This window comes from Paraphaeosphaeria sporulosa, assembly GCF_001642045.1.
Source record: "Paraphaeosphaeria sporulosa strain AP3s5-JAC2a unplaced genomic scaffold CC84scaffold_3, whole genome shotgun sequence".
NCBI lineage: Eukaryota > Fungi > Ascomycota > Dothideomycetes > Pleosporales > Didymosphaeriaceae > Paraphaeosphaeria > Paraphaeosphaeria sporulosa.
The window spans coordinates 2,567,382-2,586,722 of record NW_017253362.1 but is presented as its reverse complement, the minus strand read 5'-3'; the positions used below and the strand labels follow the sequence as shown (position 1 = coordinate 2,586,722).

Sequence of the window (19,341 nt, the reverse complement as noted above, 5' to 3'; positions counted from 1 at the left end):
TGTCACGGCAATGTCGCGATGGCGAAAATATGGGACACACGTGTAACGTTGAAATCTTGAATTATTATTATGCCGAGTGATCAGCTCGACGCCCGCACCTGGCATGTTGCCGGTGCGGAAGTAGATCGTGTAGTGAGTGACAATGGCGCTGGCCATGCAGTCTGGTATCCCGCTGTAGTCGTGAAAAAATGCATCCCAATCCAAACCAATGATTTTGCAAGCCCAATCGCAGTCCTTCTATCCCAGTTTTGAATCCATCAACAAAGCAAAAAGACCATTAAACGCCGTAGCAATGCACATGCTACAAGAACTCGTACGCTGAAGCTAACGTGGAGAGGTGTTTACAAGAAGAACGCGGCGACAGCGGCGAAGGAGAGCGCTCCGAGGCTCATGCCGAGGGTGGAAGCGGCGCCCTCGTTACCAGGGCCGTTGGTGGAGGAGGGCGAGGGGCTCGGGGAGGAGGGCTTGCCGCTGGTGCTGTTGCCAGTGGTCGACGCGCCGCCAGTAGGAGCCGCGAGCGCAGCAGAAGTAGTAACTGCGGCGAAGGTGGTAGGTTGCGCAGTCGGAACAGCTCCCGAGCCAACACACAGGATGGCCTTCTCCTGGACGGGGTTGGTCGCGATCTCGGCGGGGTCGTCGAAGGTGAATTCCTTGGAGCCCTTGTTCTTGCCCTCGGCGTCGATGTAGGCCTGGCACTTGATGGCCTTGACGTCGGCGCCGTCGGCGGAGACGAGCTTCAGCCCGCAGACGGAGTCGAGGTTGACGACGGTGAGCTTGTCGACTTCGACGTCGAACTGGGAGAGCGAGGTGGCGTTGGCCTGGATGCAGGCCGTCTGCTCGAGCTTGACGGTGGCAGCGAAGGTGGTGGCGGCGAGCGCGGCGACAGTGGCGAAAGTGAAACCCTTCATTGTGGATGTGGTGTGTGGGGTATTGAAGATTGTTGTGGTGGTGTTGTAGTCTTCCGAAAGAGGAAGTGTGTTGCTTAAGCTTAGAGAGGGAGTTGAGGACTTAGAGGCAGAAGAACCGAGCTAGAAGCAAACAGCGAATGTTCGAAGCGTTTGAAGCTGGAGTGAATGTGCTGGATTGTTGTTTTGTGATGATGGCCTTCCACAGCGAAACTCGCAACCCTTATATCCTCCTCCAACCATTGCACTCGCCGCAGAGCCCGCCCAGGAATAGCAGCAGCAGGGTTAGCGGGAGGCTCCACTGCTCCACCGCACGCCTTTCCCTTTCAGCGTGCCCGAATCGGGGCGCGAGCGGCGATGAAACAAAAGAGGTTGGCTTGTTAGGGGGCGCAAGCACCTTGGCGACCCAATCATGCGCCGCCTGTCAGCATACGGGCGTTGAGCCCCCGCCGTAACCCCAGCCACGAGGAATGCTTGCCATGCTGTGCCCGAAAAGTCATGCATGGTCGGGAATCGACCGTCGAACGTCCTCGCGCGAACGTGGTCAGAGAGTAAGCTTGTGCCTCCTTTCCCCTTGCTGTGGGAGCCGCAGTGAGGGTCGCGCTTTATTGGGATGAGCGGCGCGGGCGGATGCGTGTCAGCGATTGATTACTTTGGTGGATTCCCTCCATCCTTCGCAGCCTTACAATGGCCATTCTTGCAAACCTTCGCCGAGCGAGCAACCACGAATACCCGTGCCTCACGTGGCTCCACTCAGTCCATAGGCTATTACCATTTCCATCTCAATTTTCTGAAACGTTAAGTATGAGCTGAGCGTAATACCAATCCCGCGGTTGTTCTGGCCATGTAGAATCCCGGACGTAGTTGCTTGCGGCTCTGGGGAACCCTGCCCAGGTGCTTTAATTCACGACTGCCTTTTTGGCGAAAGAGTACCATCAAACACTTCGTCATACAGGCCGTGATTCACAGCCGATCGTCCCAGTACACGACAGAATGAAACGTACTCAGTGTCTTGTCCACGTCACACAAGTCCAACTCCGTGCCCATCGTCTACACTCATGACATCGTGGCCCCACGACAACACACCTCCTGCCTCAACCAGCATCCTCTCGACGACCCTACCCAGCAGCCCGGTAAGCAGTGCACATCAGCCTCATCGCTGCAAGACCCACCTCGGGCATCCTGACTGTGCCAGACAAGCCTCGCCTACGCTGCCCTAACGCCGCATGCACAGCCCTCCCGCAAACAAGAAAGCTTGAGGCCCCCAGCAAGCGCGTCACCACTCAGGCGTCCCGCTAGAGCTGCTTGTCGCTTTTCGCAACCATGGCCTGGTAGAGCGTCGTATACGCACGAAAGGCGGTGCAGTTCGTGGTGGGCTACACGTTGCAGTTGCATCTGGTCGTTGCTGGGGACCTCTGCTCTGGCGGGGCTGTCTCACCGGGGAATGTCACTGTCGGCCTGTGGGTTGGGGGCGAGGCAGCAAAGTTCTACATGATCATATGTTTTGCTGACCACCGAGTGTTTGGTTTGAAGGGAAGGGAGTATGCTGCGGGACGACTTCTGTCCTGCTGACTGCGGCCGAGAAGGCGTGGTAATTGCATGTTCTCCGGGATTTGATTGGTGCACAGCGTTGAGACCTTTTAGACGTGATCTGATTGGTCGCGTGAACTCGCACAATGTACAATTCTTTGCGCGCGCTGCTCACATCAATTTTTTGCATCGTTCCCCTGAGAGATGCACTTCCTTATTGTCGCAGCTCGTCAAGAAAATTCCCACACTGAACCCTAAATGCCTCTGTCGGTGGCGCGAGTGCGTTGCAGGGCGGACCCTTCGGTGCTCCTAACATTTCCAAATCTTAAGCAGCGTTTGAACGAATGAACAATCGCCAAGCACATGCCACTGCATTCAACAGTTGCCCTTTGCGGCATGAAGACGACGTTGAAGCTTTCCTAGGGCCTTGGGATCTAGAGCAGACCCTTTTCGGTGCTATTTTCGCTGCCGTGTCTTGGGCTGTGCTTGGTTGCGGCGCCCTCTGTCACGGGCAACGCCACCAGGACACGCTGCCAGAACTCGAATAACAAATTCATTTCTCGCGAATGTTATGAGATGATATTGTAGGGAAAAGATAAAAGGGACCAGAAGCGCGAAGTCGGCTTTTTTTTTCTGGCTCCGAGGTCGTGTGTCGTTCAGTTGGGCACGATGACAAGGTGCGGGTAACGAAGTGGGCGGATGAGATGTGCCAAGGGGTGCCGCAATCGATGGATGCCGCAGGCTTCCCCTTTTGGGATGTTGAGAAACCATGGAAATCTGCCAAACTTATTCGCGCGATCAACGTGCTCTTGTTGCGCTCAGCTCAAGAGATATGAACATACTCATAAGCCTCGCGCTGAGTCCAAGAGGTAGGCTAACTTTCGCAGACTGGGACCTTGCTGCACCCCTTCCGCATTTACGGAGCTACCATACCTATTAAACTCATGGAATGCCACGCAAGTCCATGGACGCCTTCATCGCACGACGAATGATTTCTCGTTCAAACTGACTGGGCACTCGCTTTATCGAGGCGTCAGCCTCGGACGGGAACAATGTTGAGCGGAATGTATTACACACGACGGCTCTCCGACCGGAACGCCTCTACGGCTTATTCGGGCGCACAACATGATATTTAAACAGCCTCCCGAGGCCGTGATATAGCTCGGACCTCTATTTCGACATCGTGAATCGGGGCACTTCAATGTCGATTACGAGGTAATTCGCTCGATCTGTTTCATGGTTTTATAGTCACCTCCTTCCGATACATAGTTACCGCCTTTTACATACGACCTTGGAAACTCGACAATAATGGCTCAAGAAGACGGCTACCTCGCATACTTTATTCTTTTTGTATGCGCCTCTGTCTCCCTTGCAAACTCACTGACTTCTAAACCCCCACACAGACAGCCGTAATGGCCACCCTCCACGGCGCAATCTGCTACATCTCTCCCCGTGCCTCACTCAAGCCCTTCTCCGGCCCATCTTCCCCCCCACACACGCCACTCCTCGCGCACATGTACGGTGTGCTCAACATCACCATGGGCGCGATCCGCGCCTACACCGCATGGGACATCCGCAACATGGCGCTGTATGACCTCGCGCTAGGGACGTATGTGGGCGTGATTTGGCTGCTTGGAAGCGAGATGGTGGTGGGAAGGACGGTAAGGGTGGGTGATGTAGTGGTGCCGTTGTGCGTGACAGTTGTGGGGCTGGGGTGGATGGTGGGTGCAAGGGGGGCGTATGCTGGGTAGGGGAAAGAACATACCCATGACAGTTGAAGGGGCGTCGAAATGTGGTGCTAATCCACAAATCTGGGGTTCTGTAAAAGAAAAAGAGCCTTGGGCAACTCAAGTTAATGAGAGGGAGGTTCTCGGTTTGTGGAGCAAATTGTGGAGCCGCGCGTGGATTGTACCAAGGTTGGTGGTTAATTGTTGAAGTGCAGTCGTATACAAAAGAAAAATTCCTCATCTTGAAAGCAAGCGGAGGAATTCCCTCAAATCTTTTCTTACAAGTCCCGCCTCGAAGATAGGTCCCACTCTCTTCACCACACAAGATGGAGAATTACCGCCTCGCCCTTTCGCGCACAACCTCAATCCCCCTCTCTACTGAAAGCTCCCCGCACACTATCCACTCCCTCCACATCATCAAAAATTCACCAATAACACCCAGGTCGACCGCGATCCCACCTCTCGTAATCGAGGCATGCGACGCCAAACCGGAGCCACCACCCATCCGCGAATCCGCCCTCGTTCATCTCCAAAGGATGAAATACACTTTCTCTTTTGAATCTCGCCACACTTGCGCTTGGAAAGTCGCCGACTTTAACAGAGCCAGCGCGTTCCGCACAGCCCTTCGCGTCCCCCGAGCATGCAGACATCGACTTTGGAATGCCAGGCAACGCGGGTATCGAAATGATGTTACGACAGAAGCTACAGCGCCTCGAAATACCCACAAACACATGAGGAGGAGGAGAAGTGGAGGGGGCCGTGGGTGCTGCACTGCATGTTGGAGCGGTATGGATTGGATTTCCAGTTTGTGGTGTGGATGGGGGAGGAGGAGGAGGAGGAGGAGGCACTCGCCCTCAAGAATTTCTTCGTGAACGTTTGGGTGATGGAGGAGATCTGTCATCAGGGTTACGCTAAGGGGAGGGAGAAGAGGAAGCAGGATGTCGACGACGAGATAGAGCGCCTGCTGCAATGGCAGCCGGCACCGTCGTAGAGTAAGTGGCTGCACGGCATGTACGAGACTTCGACAATGTGCGCAGTAGACTGGAAACCTTTCATCACATTTCAAAACCCCAGGATAAAATCCGGCAAGCGAATTTGCATTTGTTGGTTTCTTTGCCACCTCAGCGATCTTCGACATTCTGGCAAAGGCGTGACTCGAACGAATATCTACAAAGAGAATACTACCACGACACCCTGTATCTCCAAACGTTATCGACGCAAAGTTGCCTACGCATGCTCGGCAGCGGCAGCAGCACCAGCCTTGGCTTGCTTATTGCCAGCCGCCGCCTCTTCGCTGGCAGCGGCTTCGCCGGCTTTGCCTGAAGCAGCTGCACCCTCTTTAGCAGATTGCCGTCCGTTGGCGGCCTCCCCTGCGGCACCCTCTGCTCCGGCGGCCGCTTGCTCGCCTTTCGCGCCCTCAGCAGCGGCGCCCTCTTTGGCCCGACCGCCCTTGGCGGCCTCGTCCCCAGCAGCGCCTTTAGCACCTTCACCGGCGGCAGCGGTTCCGTTCCGAGCGGCTGTCTCATTGCCAGTGGCAGCTCCCGCGGCGGCAACAGGGAGGAAGATTCCTATGGTTGTTAGCACTATCACCATACAATGATAGGAAAAAGCTCACCCCACTCGCCCTCAGCAGTGACGTCCTTGTTCAAGTTCAGCGTGACTTCGTTCTCCTCGACCTCAAACTCCAGCTCTCCCAGTGTCTCAGAAATTGTGAACGCCCCGGTCTCAGCGCACAATTTTCCGACTTGTGCTTTCGTAACGTCTTTGCCCTGGAGTCCGGCAGCTGGTGATGTTGTCAGAAAGGACGCAATCATTGATGCAAACCATATGTGTACTCACCAGCAGCGTCAAAAATGAAGTCGATTTTGGACAGGGTTAGCCCCACGCCTTTGCTCGTCGCCAGCGCAACCTGGTATGAACTCGTTTCGAGCAGCTCGAAGCCTGTAGGCGGGGCTGCGGGCGTCTTATTCTCCGTTACCGTGACAGTGTCTGCGGTGGCACTCTGGAACTCAAATTCAAAGGCGCCGACTGTCTGAATGGATGTTAGGCTGTGCGTGGGTGGAGAGACGGGCAAGATACGTACGCTCTTTGTGAAGAGGATATCCTGCTTGAGGTCACCGCCCTCAACAGCGACTGCGGTGCCGAATGTGCCGGCGATTTCGACTTCATCTGGTGATATTTAGCTTCACGAGAATAGGTATCGATGTCTGGAGAACTTACTGCCTTCTCCTTCTCCACCTTCTGCGGCTTGTCCTCCCTCTGCAGCCTGGCCACCCTTTGCAGCCTGGCCACCCTTTGCAGCCTGGCCACCCTCTGCAGCCTGGCCTCCTTTCGCAGCTTGTCCGCCCTGCGCAGCATTACCTGCGTTGCTATCTGCACTGTCTGCGCTGCCCTGTGACTCCGCATCGGCTTCTTGAGCACTCTTACGCTGGCCCGCGGCGGCAGCCCCCTGTCCTTGGAGTTGTGCCAACCCGCCGGTAAGGCTCTGTAACAGTGCCGAGAGGTCTCTAGCACTCAAGTCCTGATGTCCTCTGCTCTGAAGGACGTTGAGGAGTTCAGAAGTGGGTGCAGCAGTAGTAAATTGAGACCCAGTCATGACCCACATGGCCACACCGATGTGAGAAACCTTCATATTTGCGGAGAAGTGAATGTATAAAGTTAAGTGGCTTGGGTGACCTCAGAAGGAGCCAGAAAAGAGAGATGCGAATAAAATAGCGAACCGGTCGCAGAATCGAAGAACGAAGGAAGTTGATTTGAAGTGAAGTTTGAAACTACTGTTTGCGCGTGCTGTTCTGCTCCGCCTAAGGCACAGCTCTTATATACCCACATATTCATTCGTATCGCTTTCGAGAATCCTTCTTTTCTAAGGCGAGGGGTAAACGTGCACGTTCGACGCCCAGAGCTGCCCAGCTTCGTTGTAACAGCTCTACAACTGAGCATACAGCTTGATGGTCATTGTCACCCATCACACAGGATAGGTTAACCGTCTCAGTCGATCAAGCCGTGGCTGCACATGAACCACAACATGCCCAGGCGTTTTGTCCCCAGGCAGCTTTTCTCTTGGGTCGCGCTACAGCGCCCTGTATTCGGCTGTCCTCTAACGACCTTTGGGTTGGGTGAACCTTTCTGGGGCCGAACAGCCGTGGGCGCCAATCATGCCGAGCGACCATAGGATCTTTTGCGGGACGAACCTGTGAGTGCACGCAGGCGTCGTCCGCCCGGATGTTTTGTCCCAGGCTTCCCATTTCTTGGGCGAGCGCGACGGACGTGTCAGGCAGCGATTGTCAGCTGTCAAGAGGCTTAGCATTCGTGAGAAACGCTTGGAAGGGGTGGGAGCGCGCAGGAGAACCAACGTACCTTGGCTGAACATGAGCTTGTTCTGACCTGCGTTCCTTGACTACGTTTGTCTGCGACTTCTCGCGAGATAATATCATTTTGAGATGGAACGTAAGCTGGCGAACTGTCGCGACATTTTGAGCACTCGTATTTGCGGAGCGCGAAGCACCTCCACGGCGAGTACAGGCGCTGCGCAGGATATATACCAAGAGTGTGAGGAATAGCAGAGTGTCTGAAGCGCACTTGGCGGTTTCGCGGACCGGTTTCGTAACGCAGCCGCGCGCTAGCTGCAAGTGTGCTAAGCGGACTGTTATGGAAGGTGAGCACGTGGGCGACAACAGCATCGTGAGAGGTGCTGTTACTGCCTCATTCTTCCATACGCGGCTTCTGAGACTCTGCTATCGCCCAGCGGAGGTCTCTCCGCGCGGAACCCTTCACGATGCTCGTCACAGCTGCGCATCGTGAATGTGAAATCATTACAAGGTACACAACTTGACAGTGAACAGACGGAGTCGATCGCACAGGCTGGTGTCCAGGTTCCCAAGGCGTCCAGCTACACACTAATATTTTCTGTCTGCTATGAGCTTTACGCTGACACCCGCAGTCGAGAGACTCAGCCAAATGGCCCCGATCAGTTGTCTCTTCGGACCATAAAACTTGCTCATCGTCGCACTATCGCGAGGTCTTCACTTCCGCAAACGTCATAATCCGATACACGAATTATGGAAAGTACCTTTCGCCATCGTTTCCTCGACCGCAGCCCCTTGTCACGGCGAGCCGAACGTCAGCTTGCAAACAGTACAAACGTTCATCCAGACAGGCTTATCACAGCCGCACAATCGAGTCAGTTCTACGAAGCGAAAGCGGAAGCGGAGCGGAAGCGGAACGGCGGACAGCGCTGTCATGGCGGCAACTCCACTTTAGTAGGGGTGCGGGACCATATTTCTGCACTTGTGCAATCAACGACAACTGTACCCGAGTAGACGCGGTCAACATTAGAGCAGTTGGCCATGCATCTGTATCGGATGTCTCGATGATCAAATAAATACGAGAAAGTAACGTCTCTATTTATAGACACTGCTCTATACCAGCTACAGTACCAGGACAAAAGTCTGAGTACGGTGTGTTACTCCGGCATAGGCAATGCGTAGGTCGGTTTCAATGAGACTTGATTCTGTTTCTGTGGTCCTTGTAATGGCATGGTGTTCCAATGCCTACAAAACAACCCTGCGTACAGAGTGGCTGTGTATAAAGTGGAGATGATTCACGAAGCCCGTGTCATAGACTGTTTTACAGTGATGCCTTCGGTTGTAGTACGAATGACCGCAATATGGATTGCTGCGTCATATTTGCGACCATTTTGCCCGCCCGATCCCAAAGTCTGGACTCTGAGTACGTTCTGCCTTCGCCACCAACCACAGTCTTGAATTCTCTGAAATGCCAGTCATTGATATCAATATCGTGGGTAAATATTCTCAACGCGAAATCCAGACTCGAACAAGCGGCGGCATCTCTCAGCGACATCGAAGAATGTGTAAGCGGAATAAAAGACAGAGCTCCGTCCATGATAAATCCCAATGCGGCCATCTGTTCAGCTTGATTCGCGAGTTGGTGCTTGGCCTTGAAATAGTCGCCTGAAAACCTATCGACTAGAGGTAGGTTGTCTTGGGTAGTAGGCACTTTGATCTCGCCATTCATTGTTTGATACGCCATCCCCTCAGGACAAGGGCGCGACTCTACAAGCCGTTCCCTCAACGCGTATTGCTTCTCGTTGAAATCAACAGTGGTCCTCGACACTTTCCCTTGGGCGATCATAACTTCACTCGCTTGCTTCACTGTTGGTAGGGCCTCAACCGACTGATACCGAATGGACGGCGACGCAGAGTATTCGAGTAGAGAAGCCTTCTCCTTCGTGTGAAAATCCACTGAGACTATCATGCAGACTCGCGCGCTCCCATTGTCTTGTATCTGACTGATCTCCACTTGACGCGTTGCGAAAGTTCTGGTGTCTCTTATCCGACGCACAGCTGCGAAGAGCGGCCGGTCAACCAATGCGGGCCCGAGGTAATGACCCATTGCAGTATAAAGAGAATATTGGCTATCCATGGTCTGGTATGCCGCTGAGATGGCGATAGCGATGGCGCAACCACCATACGCGATCTTAGCTGTGTTGCCCATGCTCTCGGGTTTGTAAACCGAGACAAAGCGATCATATTCGAGCGCGGACACAGCAACTTGATCAGACAGAGTTTCCGCGAAATCTGGCATGGTGATTGCAGCGGTGGGATTGGCGCACGTGTTGCCTTGTTTTAGTAGAGAATGGTAGAGAACGGAAGGTCTGCAAGTCTTGATTGCGTAAGTAACATAATCTATGTAGAGGCAATCGATATGTTTCGCATACCTTTAGTACACTTTCATGATGTACCGAGGCTGTTATGAACCGAGTCGTAGCCGAGAAGTTAAGAGTTACTAACAATGATTAGTGAAAACATCACAACCGAGCTGGATTTTCTAATCCAGACCGTTAATGCGGGAAGTAGCGTATATCGTAGAGTCTTGCGATGGCCGGCCGGCCAAGAGTGAGCACCAATCACCTGTCCTGAATCTTCGGAACACTCCACTTTTACGATCGATGCCTTTTTTCTGGTTAGGTCGCTTATCACTAGGTCGACTGTAACGGGAACATGTGGAGGCTACAACGCAGGGCGGGATGGTGTCAGGTGGCAATGATTATACCTTGCATTAGGCTCATTGGGATGTCCCTCAATCGTAGTTGCGTAACGCACTCGAGGTCGGCATGGGAGGAGTAGGAACATCCTTGGATCAGAGTTCAGACAGAACTGAGACTCGAATAGCTGTGTTCTTTATCGGTGCACTTCTCATTGATAAGATAACGTAGTTGGCACATTGATATTTCGTTGAATCATGGTCGGACTGCTACCATGAACCGCGACCCTCTCCCAGCGTGAACAGCCCATTCTTCTTCCTTTCAGCAGCCCACTTCTCGCACCACCCCTTCATCTTTTCCCTGCTCTTCGCGCTCCCCACGTTCACCGTGGGAATGATCTTGTCGATCCTCAGCGCGCAACAGAACATGGTCAGTTCCCTGAAACTGCTGTGCTCGCTGTACGGCACGCCAAAGCACTTCGCGCGATTCGTGCTGCCGCGTTGCTGGGTCAGGTCTCGCATCGAAAACGGGCTTTTCCAGTTCTGCGAATAGAGAACAGTTTGCACGGAGGGGGACTCTGTGAAGCGGCTCGTGGGTGGGCGGTAGTTCCAGCCCGACGGCCGGAAGCCGACGGCGCGGCAGAAGCAGTCGCTGAAATCGCGGAGATAGTCGTCGAGGGTTTCCGCGCGGATTTCGAAGAGTGGGGTCATGTGGACTTGCGCTTCGCGTGGGTTGGACGTGAGCAAAGCGTCGAGCTCAGGGTCTTCGAGCGCGCGGCAAATTCGTTGCTTGTTGGCTGGGGCGTAGATCTTGCTGCCGAGCGCGTTGGCGATGCCAATGCAAATACGCTCTTTGCCGATGCTGTAGGTCCCCACTACAACGAGAAGTTTGCCTCGTGGCTTGTTTCCTCCGATCCTCGTAGGACTCGTTGAAGCCGCTTCGACGCCGTCGATGCCGGCTCCGACCTCACTAGCCTTCTGTATGAACTTGACCATACCTTCACCGGCGCGCTCTTTCTTCATCTTTTCGAAGGCGTCGCTTTCGTCGACCTTCTCTTTGCTGAGGCTTACGCACATATCTGCACATGCTTGGATGACTTGCTGTTGTGGTGGGAAAGCGTACTTCGCGTTGAGGTAGGTAGTGTCGAGATAACACACGTCGAGCTTCTGCTGCTTGTTCTTCCCACTTACAGCGTCGAGCACATCAGGCTTCAGCAGTGGATGGTCCAGGTGGGCCTCGCAGGCTCTGAAGTCGCCGCAATGCAGCACACGCTGTAATCGTGTGCCTTTTCCATTTCCAATTTCCTTCTCAAAAAGGAACAACGAGCTTCCAGGGCAATGGTTTGCTGATATCATCGTGACATGAACGCCTGCAGTCCCAGGCACTTCGGTTTTCTTTTCAAAGTCCAGGTCTACCACCCATTTTGGATCCACGCGTAATTGCTGCCGAACTAGGTTTCCTGTTACCTTACTGCAATATATTGGGCCGTGACTCCATGAGGCAGTCAGTCCGATATAATGGTCACTGTGGAAATGACTGAGAAAGTATGCATTTTGCCCCTTAACGGCGCCATAGCGGAATGCATCTACGCAAATGTAGAAGCCGGGAAGGATCTTGTAGAAAGGACAAGTCCGTTGGTAGGATGGTTTGCCCCGTGCTGCCTTCTCGGCATCAGCAGCGTTAGCCCACGCAGTATCTTCAGCATGACCAGACATCAGCTTGGAAAACGCTGACTTGGGTGCACCGCTCGCTTCGCCTAGCTGGAAAGGGTTCTCTTGACCAGGTTTTGGTGGACGTGCAGGCCGCTTGAAGGCTTTCGCATTGGTCACTATTGGGGTAGCCTCTTTTGCGGGCCCTTTTGGTTTAGGTAGCGGAAGTGGATTCCCATCTAGGCACGCATTGACGTGCTGAGAAACATCCTGTTCCGACAAGCCAATCAACTGTGCGCTGCACAACGGACATGATGGTGCATCAGCATCGTTGTCTTCATTCTCCAGCATACTGTCGTCTGGGAACAGTGAAGGCGGTTCAAAGTCATCTGGATCGCCCTCGTAGCCGGCCTCAGCCATCTCCAGTCTCTGTTGCTCCTTCATCCATCGCCGCTCGTCGAACTCTTCGCCTTCTAGTAGATCTTCGTCTTCTAGATCTTCAAAATCCTCGGGATCTTCTTCGCCAAACTGCGAAGTTTCTTCGGTCTTGAGCAGCGGCGGTACGTGATTGATGGGTAGCGAAAGGCTATTTGCGGATTCCGGATCCTCCAAAGGTTTAGAATCTTCATCGCAATCGTTTGTTTCCTCTCGCGTAATCGTACCTCTATTCGTAAACGGGGCTTCCTCTTCCGCCTCTGAATCTGAATCGTCCGCAAAAGGACCAATCTTCTTACGCGTCTGTATGGGTTTCTCCACCGTGTTGACTGGTGGAGGCTTCGCTGCCGCCACATCCGCTTCCGGCGGCGTAAGTGAACATGTTGACTCTGGAGCTTCTTCACTCATCTTACGCTTCTTGATGCTTCCGCCGTTCTCATTGTACCGTTCCGCGCTGCTATCTGTGTTCATGACACTGTCCTGGGCTTCATCGCTCCATCCAATGACCTCACCGGCGTCGTTCAAAAGAATCTTGGGGTCAAGCTTGCGGTCCGGTAAGAATATCTTGTTGTTTTCTTCCTCGGCCTTCTTGAAGAAGGCCAGGATGTTGCCGTTCGGTGTCGCCTTTGGCTTCACTCGTGCATTGTTCGCCGCCGCTCTCTTTCCCCAATCGGTCGGCACCAGGGTCGTTTGCTTCGAATCATCCTTCTTCTTCTGTGAGGAGGTAGCTTTCGGTCTGGCCGCAGGCTTTCTCGGTGTCGCTTTAGCAGCCATCGTCGGAGGAGCGGTAGTGGATGTGCGGGGCGGCGAAGGAGGGCGGCCTGTCGAAGGCGTAATGTGGGACGTGAAAGGGAGCGTTCGGTTTTCACGTGGATTTCGAAACATCGAGTGTTGGTGTGTCACATCGCCGCAACGTTTGCGTGTATGAATGTTCAGGAAGCGGGAGGCAAAATGGTAGTTCACGGGTCGTGCCTGCCAAGAACGCGCGTGAGCACGTGAGACGCTAGTCGAGCCAATGACGACAGCGTTCTGACGCGTCGCGTCTTTTCACACTCAGCGACGCATAGTGGCTGACACAATAAAGTAGACTTCTCAAGCGCACCTTTCATGTGAGTGCACCCTGCACAAGCTGAAGGACGAAACACCGCCACTATTATGCGATGAACCACCTAGCTCTGACTGACTACGCATCAACACTCTTAGGCCTGGTACGCTGCGACACGTATACTCATCTACTTTTGCTTCTTCTTCTTCTTCATTAGGTCGCGCATCCTGAATAAAGTGTTCCCAGCTTCCTTCAACACCAGACTTCCTAGCGCTCCTGGATGGCCACCGACCACATGAGACTCACAGGTGATTGCCATGTACTCGTCCCAGCTTTGATCATGCTCGCCCACATTCACCGTAACAGGAACATTCGAAACATAGCCCAAGAGGCTGGGCAGATGAAAGCCAGCGTTACGACACTCCAAGAAAGGGTTGAGAAAGAAGTCGTTTTCCCCCTCGCAGAAAGAAATACGCTCTGTTTCACCTCCGGATCTATAGAGGAACTGCCAAGTCTCGGAGAACTCAGGTCCGCTGGACAAGGTTGTAGAGAAAAATCGGGATGGGAGCTGTCTCCGTGCCTTAAATACACGACTGAAAACCCTCGAGCTCGCGTTCGAGCGTTGGGAAACAGAAGCAACTAAAGCCCTGAGTTCAAATCTCAGCTCTGAATCCACGTCAGCACAACTATTGAACACGCTCGAAGAGCAACCACTGGAAACCTTGGTGAAACAACTATTGGAACTTTTGGCACAGCATATGATGGCAGATATGAACCAACAGTTGAGAAATTTACAGCAACAAGCATCAGAAAACCTCGAACAAATGGACAGTGGCTATTGCAAGTCATGGAGCAACGTCTATCGGGAACCCCAAGGCAAGAGCTATTGGCGGCCATGGAAAAACCAATCTTGGTCGCCATGGAGCAACGGATTTCGAGGATGTTAGAGCAACGACTCTTGGAGATATCAGAGCATCTTCCAACAAAGCTTCCGGCAAAGCAGGCTTTGACAAACTCACAGCAATGGTGATTGGAAGCCTTGGAGCAAGGGCTTACGAAGCTTCGAAATCATCAACTTCCATGTGTATCGGAAACAGGCCTTCAAAAGTCTGGAGCGACATCCAAGTACGACTTATTTCTTGAAGATAACAACGTTGAAGGCGTGGGCATAAAGTTGGTGTGAATTAAGACAGAGTAGTGTATACCCTCATTCTGGTTCGTTTCCGTGCCGGAGCCATGTGAGGCATGGGACGTACGCGCAGTGGTTGTTCCCAGGTGTGAGGTCAGCGGAAAGAAAGCATTTCCTTGTACATGAAAAGATATTCATTTTGTGTTAAGTGGCTGGTATGATCCTGTCCCAATTCGTTGATATGGTGCTCCATTTTGTTTGGTTTTCAATGCTGTTGAAAGTTGGAAGATACTATAGGTATCCGCGGTGGGGGGCGCTAAGAAGTGCGCTAATTTCGCAACCCAAATGACTACCGTATTAGTCAGCACCGTTACCTCATCTCACAATGTTGTAGAATGACCTTCTCTCCACACCAGGTATTGTCAGCTATCGCAACCTGAGCGACTCCTACCTCGGGCCATTTGAGTCCTATTTGGAACGAACTGTATGACATGACAGTCTACACTGCCAGCTGACAGATGCGCTTATTTCTATAGCCTGACATGCAATCCCTAATGGTACCTGCGTCCGTGTCGAAGAGGAAGCAAGCATGCCAGAGTTGCCGCCAACGTAAAAGGAGGTGCGATGTGAGCGATATCTGCCTTAAAAATCTTCCAGGGGATGATGCTGACTTCATGTCAGGGAGAACGACCTTCTTGCGGCTTATGCCGAAAATGGAATATTCGTTGTGAATACGCTGTCCCAGCATCACTTCATACGGACGGCGACAATCGCTTTCCTAACTACCAGAGCATCGACAGCATTAGGCAGCCTGTTTCATCGTTTGCTACCTGGGACCCAACCCTTCCATTGCAACTTCCTGATTTTAGGCTTGACGTGCTGCAACCTATTACCGTTTCCCAAGATGTCTATCCTACGCCTGTATCCAATATCGATGTTATGCGCACTCCTACCAGAGAATATAGCGAGCCTGCAATGTTTTCAGAAGCTTGCCTTCCATCGGACGCCGTCATCATCGAGTTGGTGGAGATTTTCTTCAATCAAATTTACTTTGTTCTGCCATGTTTCCACAAAGACACATTAATGGACGAGATTCAGAGTGGGCATATACAGGCACACTCACCTCTTCTACTTTACTCCATGCTTTCCGTGGCCGCGAGCCATCACAGCGACCCCTCCATCAAAGCCCGCCGCACCGAATGGTACGACCAAGCCAAATTTCTATACGACATCACCGGACGAGACCCGTACCCTGCGCTACGCACGCTACAAGCCGTAGTCTTTCTGGTGTATCACGCATACAGTTGTGGCGACTTCTCTGCTTGTTGGCTTGACATTGGGAAAGCGTGGAGGCAGGCTGCAGCGCTTGGCATGAATCGTATGGACTCTGAGCATGCTGTAGTAATGCCTGTAGGGTTGAAAGATGGCATAGAAAGTGAGCGTCGTGGTTTCTACAATCGAGTGGAATGGGAAGGTAGAACAGTACGTTTGTATCAACCCTACGAAGAATATGACTTAGCGGTGTTTTAGGCAATCGAGGAAGAAGAATGTCGACGAGTCCTTTGGATACTTTTCTTCATGGACAAAAACCAGTCGTGGCCTACAGGCTGGCCGGGCGCAATTGATGAGAGGCAGTTCAAGGTTGACATTCCCGTTGCTGACTCTGTGTTCCAGGCCATGAGCCTCGAAACGAACCTGGATAGTGTTGTCAATGTTCCGTTCACTAGAAGTGTGAACAGCTTGTTGACCACTGCATCGCAAGCCAGAACTCCACTCAACATGTTTCACTACCTCATCATCGCGTACGTCTTGCTCGGTCGTACTGCAGATCTCGTACATTCCATTCACGACAACCCTAGTAGCCCAGAATACGCGGAACAATGCGAGGAGTTAGACACCCATGTTCTGAAGTTGCGACTCAGTATGCCTCGTGCCGCCTCTTCTGTCTTAGAGGCAGCACCGGAAGACCGAGGTCAGGTGGTCTGGCTTGATGCTACTTTAAACACTATCTTGCTGCTATTGCATTATCGAGCTGTCCCATCCTCGAATTCCCAAGGTATCAAGGAGCTCTTCAGCAAGACCGTAATGGCTGCTAAAACGACTTCTCAAACAATTAAAAATGCCTCTCGAACATCCATCGATTTGCTACTCAATGTACATATTGCGTCATCGCTCTACATGGGTAAGTTTTCGTAGCTGAAAAAGCAAAGAAGATTACTGATTGAGTGAGTTAGCATGCTGCGTTCTGATCATCCATCACCGATTAGAAGACGATGACAGCTTGAAGAACGATATCGACTTCCTCGAGCTGGTCTTTGAGAGAATGAATGACGTTTTCAGTGTGATAGGACTGAAATTTTCCATAGCCTTGAAACGCGACAGAGAAAGGAGCCAGGAAGAGCTCCTCAGTCTGAGAGAAAGAGGATATAGGGGATTGCTTGCCGACTGCTCCAAGTGGGGATTCGTAAAGGACGAAGTCGCGAAGCTGGGCATGACAATGTCGTGAAGACGAACAAAGTAAATATGTCTATATCGATTCTATTTTCAGCTCATATTGACAACTCCCCTAGCACAGACACCATTTACTTCAACAGCCTTCCACCATCCGAACTCGCAATCGTCCCTGTGACATAGTGGTCCCGCATGAACCACCCATACCCCTCCGCTATATCCCTCACATCCCCCCATGTCTGCAATAGCGTGTACGCCTTCTTGATCTCCGCTTCCTTCTCCCTCCCCACGTTGTCTACAAACTTCTGGAACAGCGGCGTGTCAATCGCACCTGGCGCCATCAGATTCACGCGGATGGGCTTCAGATCCACGGCAAGGCCGCGCATGAGGCCCTCCGACGCGCCGCCCCACGAGGCCCCAATAGACCACCCCTCCATCGGCTTCGTGGTGTTGGTTCCACCAGTGAGCGTGAAGGACGAACTGGTAGCCGCGTTCATATACGTTCCCGTAGCGAGTAACTTTCCGATCAGCACCGAAGTCAACCATCGCACGTTGAACCCCTGAAGTGCATTGTCGGCGCTGACTTCGTGGATCTTGGGGAGGAACAGCGCGTCGCCTGCGCAATGAACAATATGGTCAAGCTTCTGCTCACCGCCGTTGGTAACCTTTTCGAACAGGGCTTTCAAATTGGCCTCGAGGTTCGCGGTGTCGGAGAGGTCGAGAGCGACGCCGCGCACGCTGGCCGACGGGTACAGTGACTGTAGCTCTGCCGCTTTGGCGTCGGCTTTGGGCTGCGCAGAGCCGGATATGGTGACGATAGCACCGTTGGAGAGGGCCATGGAGGCGACGCCATAGCCGATACCTGAGGTTCCACCGAAGACGAGGACGCGGGCATTTTGGAGGCGGTTGGGGTGGGCCATTGTTAGGGTGTTGGAATTAAAAGATGTGTGAGTGTATTTGATATTGAAGAGCTGATTGCGATTGAACTTAGACTTGAATGAGTTGAATGGATTGATGTATCCTCCTACCAGCGCTCGCACTGTCTTATGTACCACCATCATCACCACATCTCAGTGCTTAACTCCACGACCGCGGGTCTGAGCAACGTGCGTACCCCGAGCCCGCTCGTCCCCGCACATCCGATGAAAGAAAGCTTACAAAAGACATGCTTGATAGGCGTTCTGTAGGTCATAGCAGGGATAACTGGCGGACGAGGCGGGCTCGCTAATGCACGAGCGGCGACGCTAGCGGTACGGCGGGCCTTTCTGACCAACTGCGCACAAGGGACGACGTAGACATGATCGGCTGTGACTGGATCTATTGGGCAATAACCGAAGGACGCAAAGGAGGAGAAGACATCGCAAGAATAGTTGCTGATAAAACATCGCTGAAAAGAATGTCACTGGAAAAAATGAGACCAACGCCTTGTACCCGCACTCCTTGTCATACTGGTAGATCCTGAAATACCGCTCGATCAATTTCAATTCTCGTCTTCGTCTGGACGGGTTCCGCTCCTCTTGCAAATGGCACACAGTGCATTCGGAATCATCGCACCTAGCCCCGTTACTGGACTTGCTATCCATGATCTTAGCTATATACCTTCTGTGGTACGTTCAGAGACTGACGATCGAAGATACCTCGGACTCTGTGGTCAAGTACCACCGCCAACACAGCAACTGAGATCCCGGCAGCACCAATCGCAACATTGATCCAGTCACTCCCGTTCGGACCCCACTGTTGGTTTGGCGGCAGATTGCCATTGTGGGAGGCATTTGAAGTGATGTTGTAGGAGATGGTGGGAGTTGTGATTGGGTGCATGTTGTATGGGAGCACTGGAGCCATATTAGAAGGGCAGAATTTGGTGCGAGTATGATATTGATTTGTTAAGTCAATCAATCCTGACGGAATTTGACTGTCGATCTGTATCTCGATGGGACTGGAGTGATGAGAAGTGTTGGTGTGAGACGATGGGCAAGTTGTGAGAGCGAAAGGTCTATTTGTACTTGGAGATGGCACCCAGGCTGGCTTGCATACTTGGTTGAGGCAGAATGGCTCGCTACTTCGTCCCTTTTCCGAACTGGGTAATCGAGTTCATGCAGGTACACGACCCTCTTCCATACCGTAGTGCGCCTTGTGAGAAACAGAAATTTGAACGTCAAGGTGGCCGGGAGCTAGTCTAGTGTGGTAGATTCTGTGGCTACTAGTCAGGGCGGGCCTTGTGTAAGCGCAAGAACTGATGTCAATGTATGACACCATATCATAGGGAGTGACAGAAGAACATTGCGTTGCCATTTTCAACAGTGGTGCCTGATAGACTATTAGTGAGATTGTGGTCGTGAGGCTTCCGGGAAGAGTCTTGCAAACCCGACTGCTTTGCGAGAACTCAAAAGAATAGGCGCTGGAAACTTGAACACAGCTTGCTGCAACGAAGGTGAGATGTCGTGCCGCCGCGCAACGCGTTCCATG

General features: G+C 52.7%; 8 protein-coding genes across 8 annotated transcripts; 2 read left to right on the top strand and 6 right to left on the bottom strand.

The window, feature by feature from the left end:
- Window positions 1-171: 171 nt before the first annotated feature.
- On the bottom strand, window positions 172-1,106 carry CC84DRAFT_1162638 (uncharacterized protein). Its single transcript, XM_018178048.1, has one exon. The coding sequence runs from the start codon at window positions 906-908 to the stop codon at window positions 342-344; it is 567 nt and encodes a 188-aa protein (XP_018039158.1). The 5' UTR covers window positions 909-1,106; the 3' UTR covers window positions 172-341.
- Window positions 1,107-3,475: 2,369 nt separating this feature from the next.
- CC84DRAFT_1240315 (uncharacterized protein) lies at window positions 3,476-4,186 on the top strand (the record flags this gene model as incomplete). Its single annotated transcript, XM_018184016.1, has 2 exons — window positions 3,476-3,785; window positions 3,839-4,186. The coding sequence occupies exons 1-2, from the start codon at window positions 3,744-3,746 to the stop codon at window positions 4,184-4,186; spliced, it is 390 nt and encodes a 129-aa protein (XP_018039157.1). The 5' UTR covers window positions 3,476-3,743.
- A 1,203-nt stretch (window positions 4,187-5,389) lies between these two features.
- CC84DRAFT_1240313 (uncharacterized protein) lies at window positions 5,390-6,984 on the bottom strand (the record flags this gene model as incomplete). Its single annotated transcript, XM_018184015.1, has 5 exons — window positions 6,383-6,984; window positions 6,246-6,331; window positions 6,002-6,194; window positions 5,778-5,945; window positions 5,390-5,730 (listed from the first exon to the last, which is right to left on the bottom strand). The coding sequence occupies exons 1-5, from the start codon at window positions 6,792-6,794 to the stop codon at window positions 5,390-5,392; spliced, it is 1,200 nt and encodes a 399-aa protein (XP_018039156.1). The 5' UTR covers window positions 6,795-6,984.
- A 406-nt stretch (window positions 6,985-7,390) lies between these two features.
- Window positions 7,391-8,031, bottom strand: CC84DRAFT_587437 (uncharacterized protein). Its single transcript, XM_018186792.1, has 2 exons — window positions 7,520-8,031; window positions 7,391-7,450 (listed from the first exon to the last, which is right to left on the bottom strand). Exons 1-2 carry the CDS (start codon window positions 7,840-7,842, stop codon window positions 7,447-7,449), a joined length of 327 nt encoding a protein of 108 aa, XP_018039155.1. The 5' UTR covers window positions 7,843-8,031; the 3' UTR covers window positions 7,391-7,446.
- A 534-nt stretch (window positions 8,032-8,565) lies between these two features.
- Window positions 8,566-10,128, bottom strand: CC84DRAFT_587409 (Thioesterase/thiol ester dehydrase-isomerase). Its single transcript, XM_018186791.1, has 2 exons — window positions 9,900-10,128; window positions 8,566-9,844 (listed from the first exon to the last, which is right to left on the bottom strand). Exon 2 carries the CDS (start codon window positions 9,764-9,766, stop codon window positions 8,789-8,791), a length of 978 nt encoding a protein of 325 aa, XP_018039154.1. The 5' UTR covers window positions 9,767-9,844; window positions 9,900-10,128; the 3' UTR covers window positions 8,566-8,788.
- CC84DRAFT_1240311 (DRMBL-domain-containing protein) lies at window positions 10,129-13,637 on the bottom strand (the record flags this gene model as incomplete). Its single annotated transcript, XM_018184014.1, has 3 exons — window positions 10,129-13,293; window positions 13,435-13,522; window positions 13,602-13,637. 3 exons carry the CDS (start codon window positions 13,635-13,637, stop codon window positions 10,436-10,438), a joined length of 2,982 nt encoding a protein of 993 aa, XP_018039153.1. The 3' UTR covers window positions 10,129-10,435.
- Window positions 13,638-15,399: 1,762 nt separating this feature from the next.
- On the top strand, window positions 15,400-16,930 carry CC84DRAFT_1215258 (uncharacterized protein; the record flags this gene model as incomplete). Its single annotated transcript, XM_018182708.1, has 3 exons — window positions 15,400-15,906; window positions 15,955-16,606; window positions 16,659-16,930. The coding sequence occupies 3 exons, from the start codon at window positions 15,400-15,402 to the stop codon at window positions 16,928-16,930; spliced, it is 1,431 nt and encodes a 476-aa protein (XP_018039152.1).
- Window positions 16,931-17,003: 73 nt separating this feature from the next.
- CC84DRAFT_1162634 (NAD(P)-binding protein) lies at window positions 17,004-18,053 on the bottom strand (the record flags this gene model as incomplete). The annotated part of the gene is made up of 1 exon (XM_018178047.1): window positions 17,004-18,053. The coding sequence occupies exon 1, from the start codon at window positions 17,793-17,795 to the stop codon at window positions 17,007-17,009; it is 789 nt and encodes a 262-aa protein (XP_018039151.1). The 5' UTR covers window positions 17,796-18,053.
- Between the last annotated feature and the right edge of the window lie 1,288 nt (window positions 18,054-19,341).

Coding starts and splice junctions, on each gene's coding strand:
- CC84DRAFT_1162638 (XM_018178048.1), bottom strand. CDS start 908: ATGAAGGGTTTCACTTTCGCCACTGTCGCCGCGCTCGCCGCCACCACC.
- CC84DRAFT_587437 (XM_018186792.1), bottom strand. CDS start 7,842: ATGCTGTTGTCGCCCACGTGCTCACCTTCCATAACAGTCCGCTTAGCA.
- CC84DRAFT_587409 (XM_018186791.1), bottom strand. CDS start 9,766: ATGCCAGATTTCGCGGAAACTCTGTCTGATCAAGTTGCTGTGTCCGCG.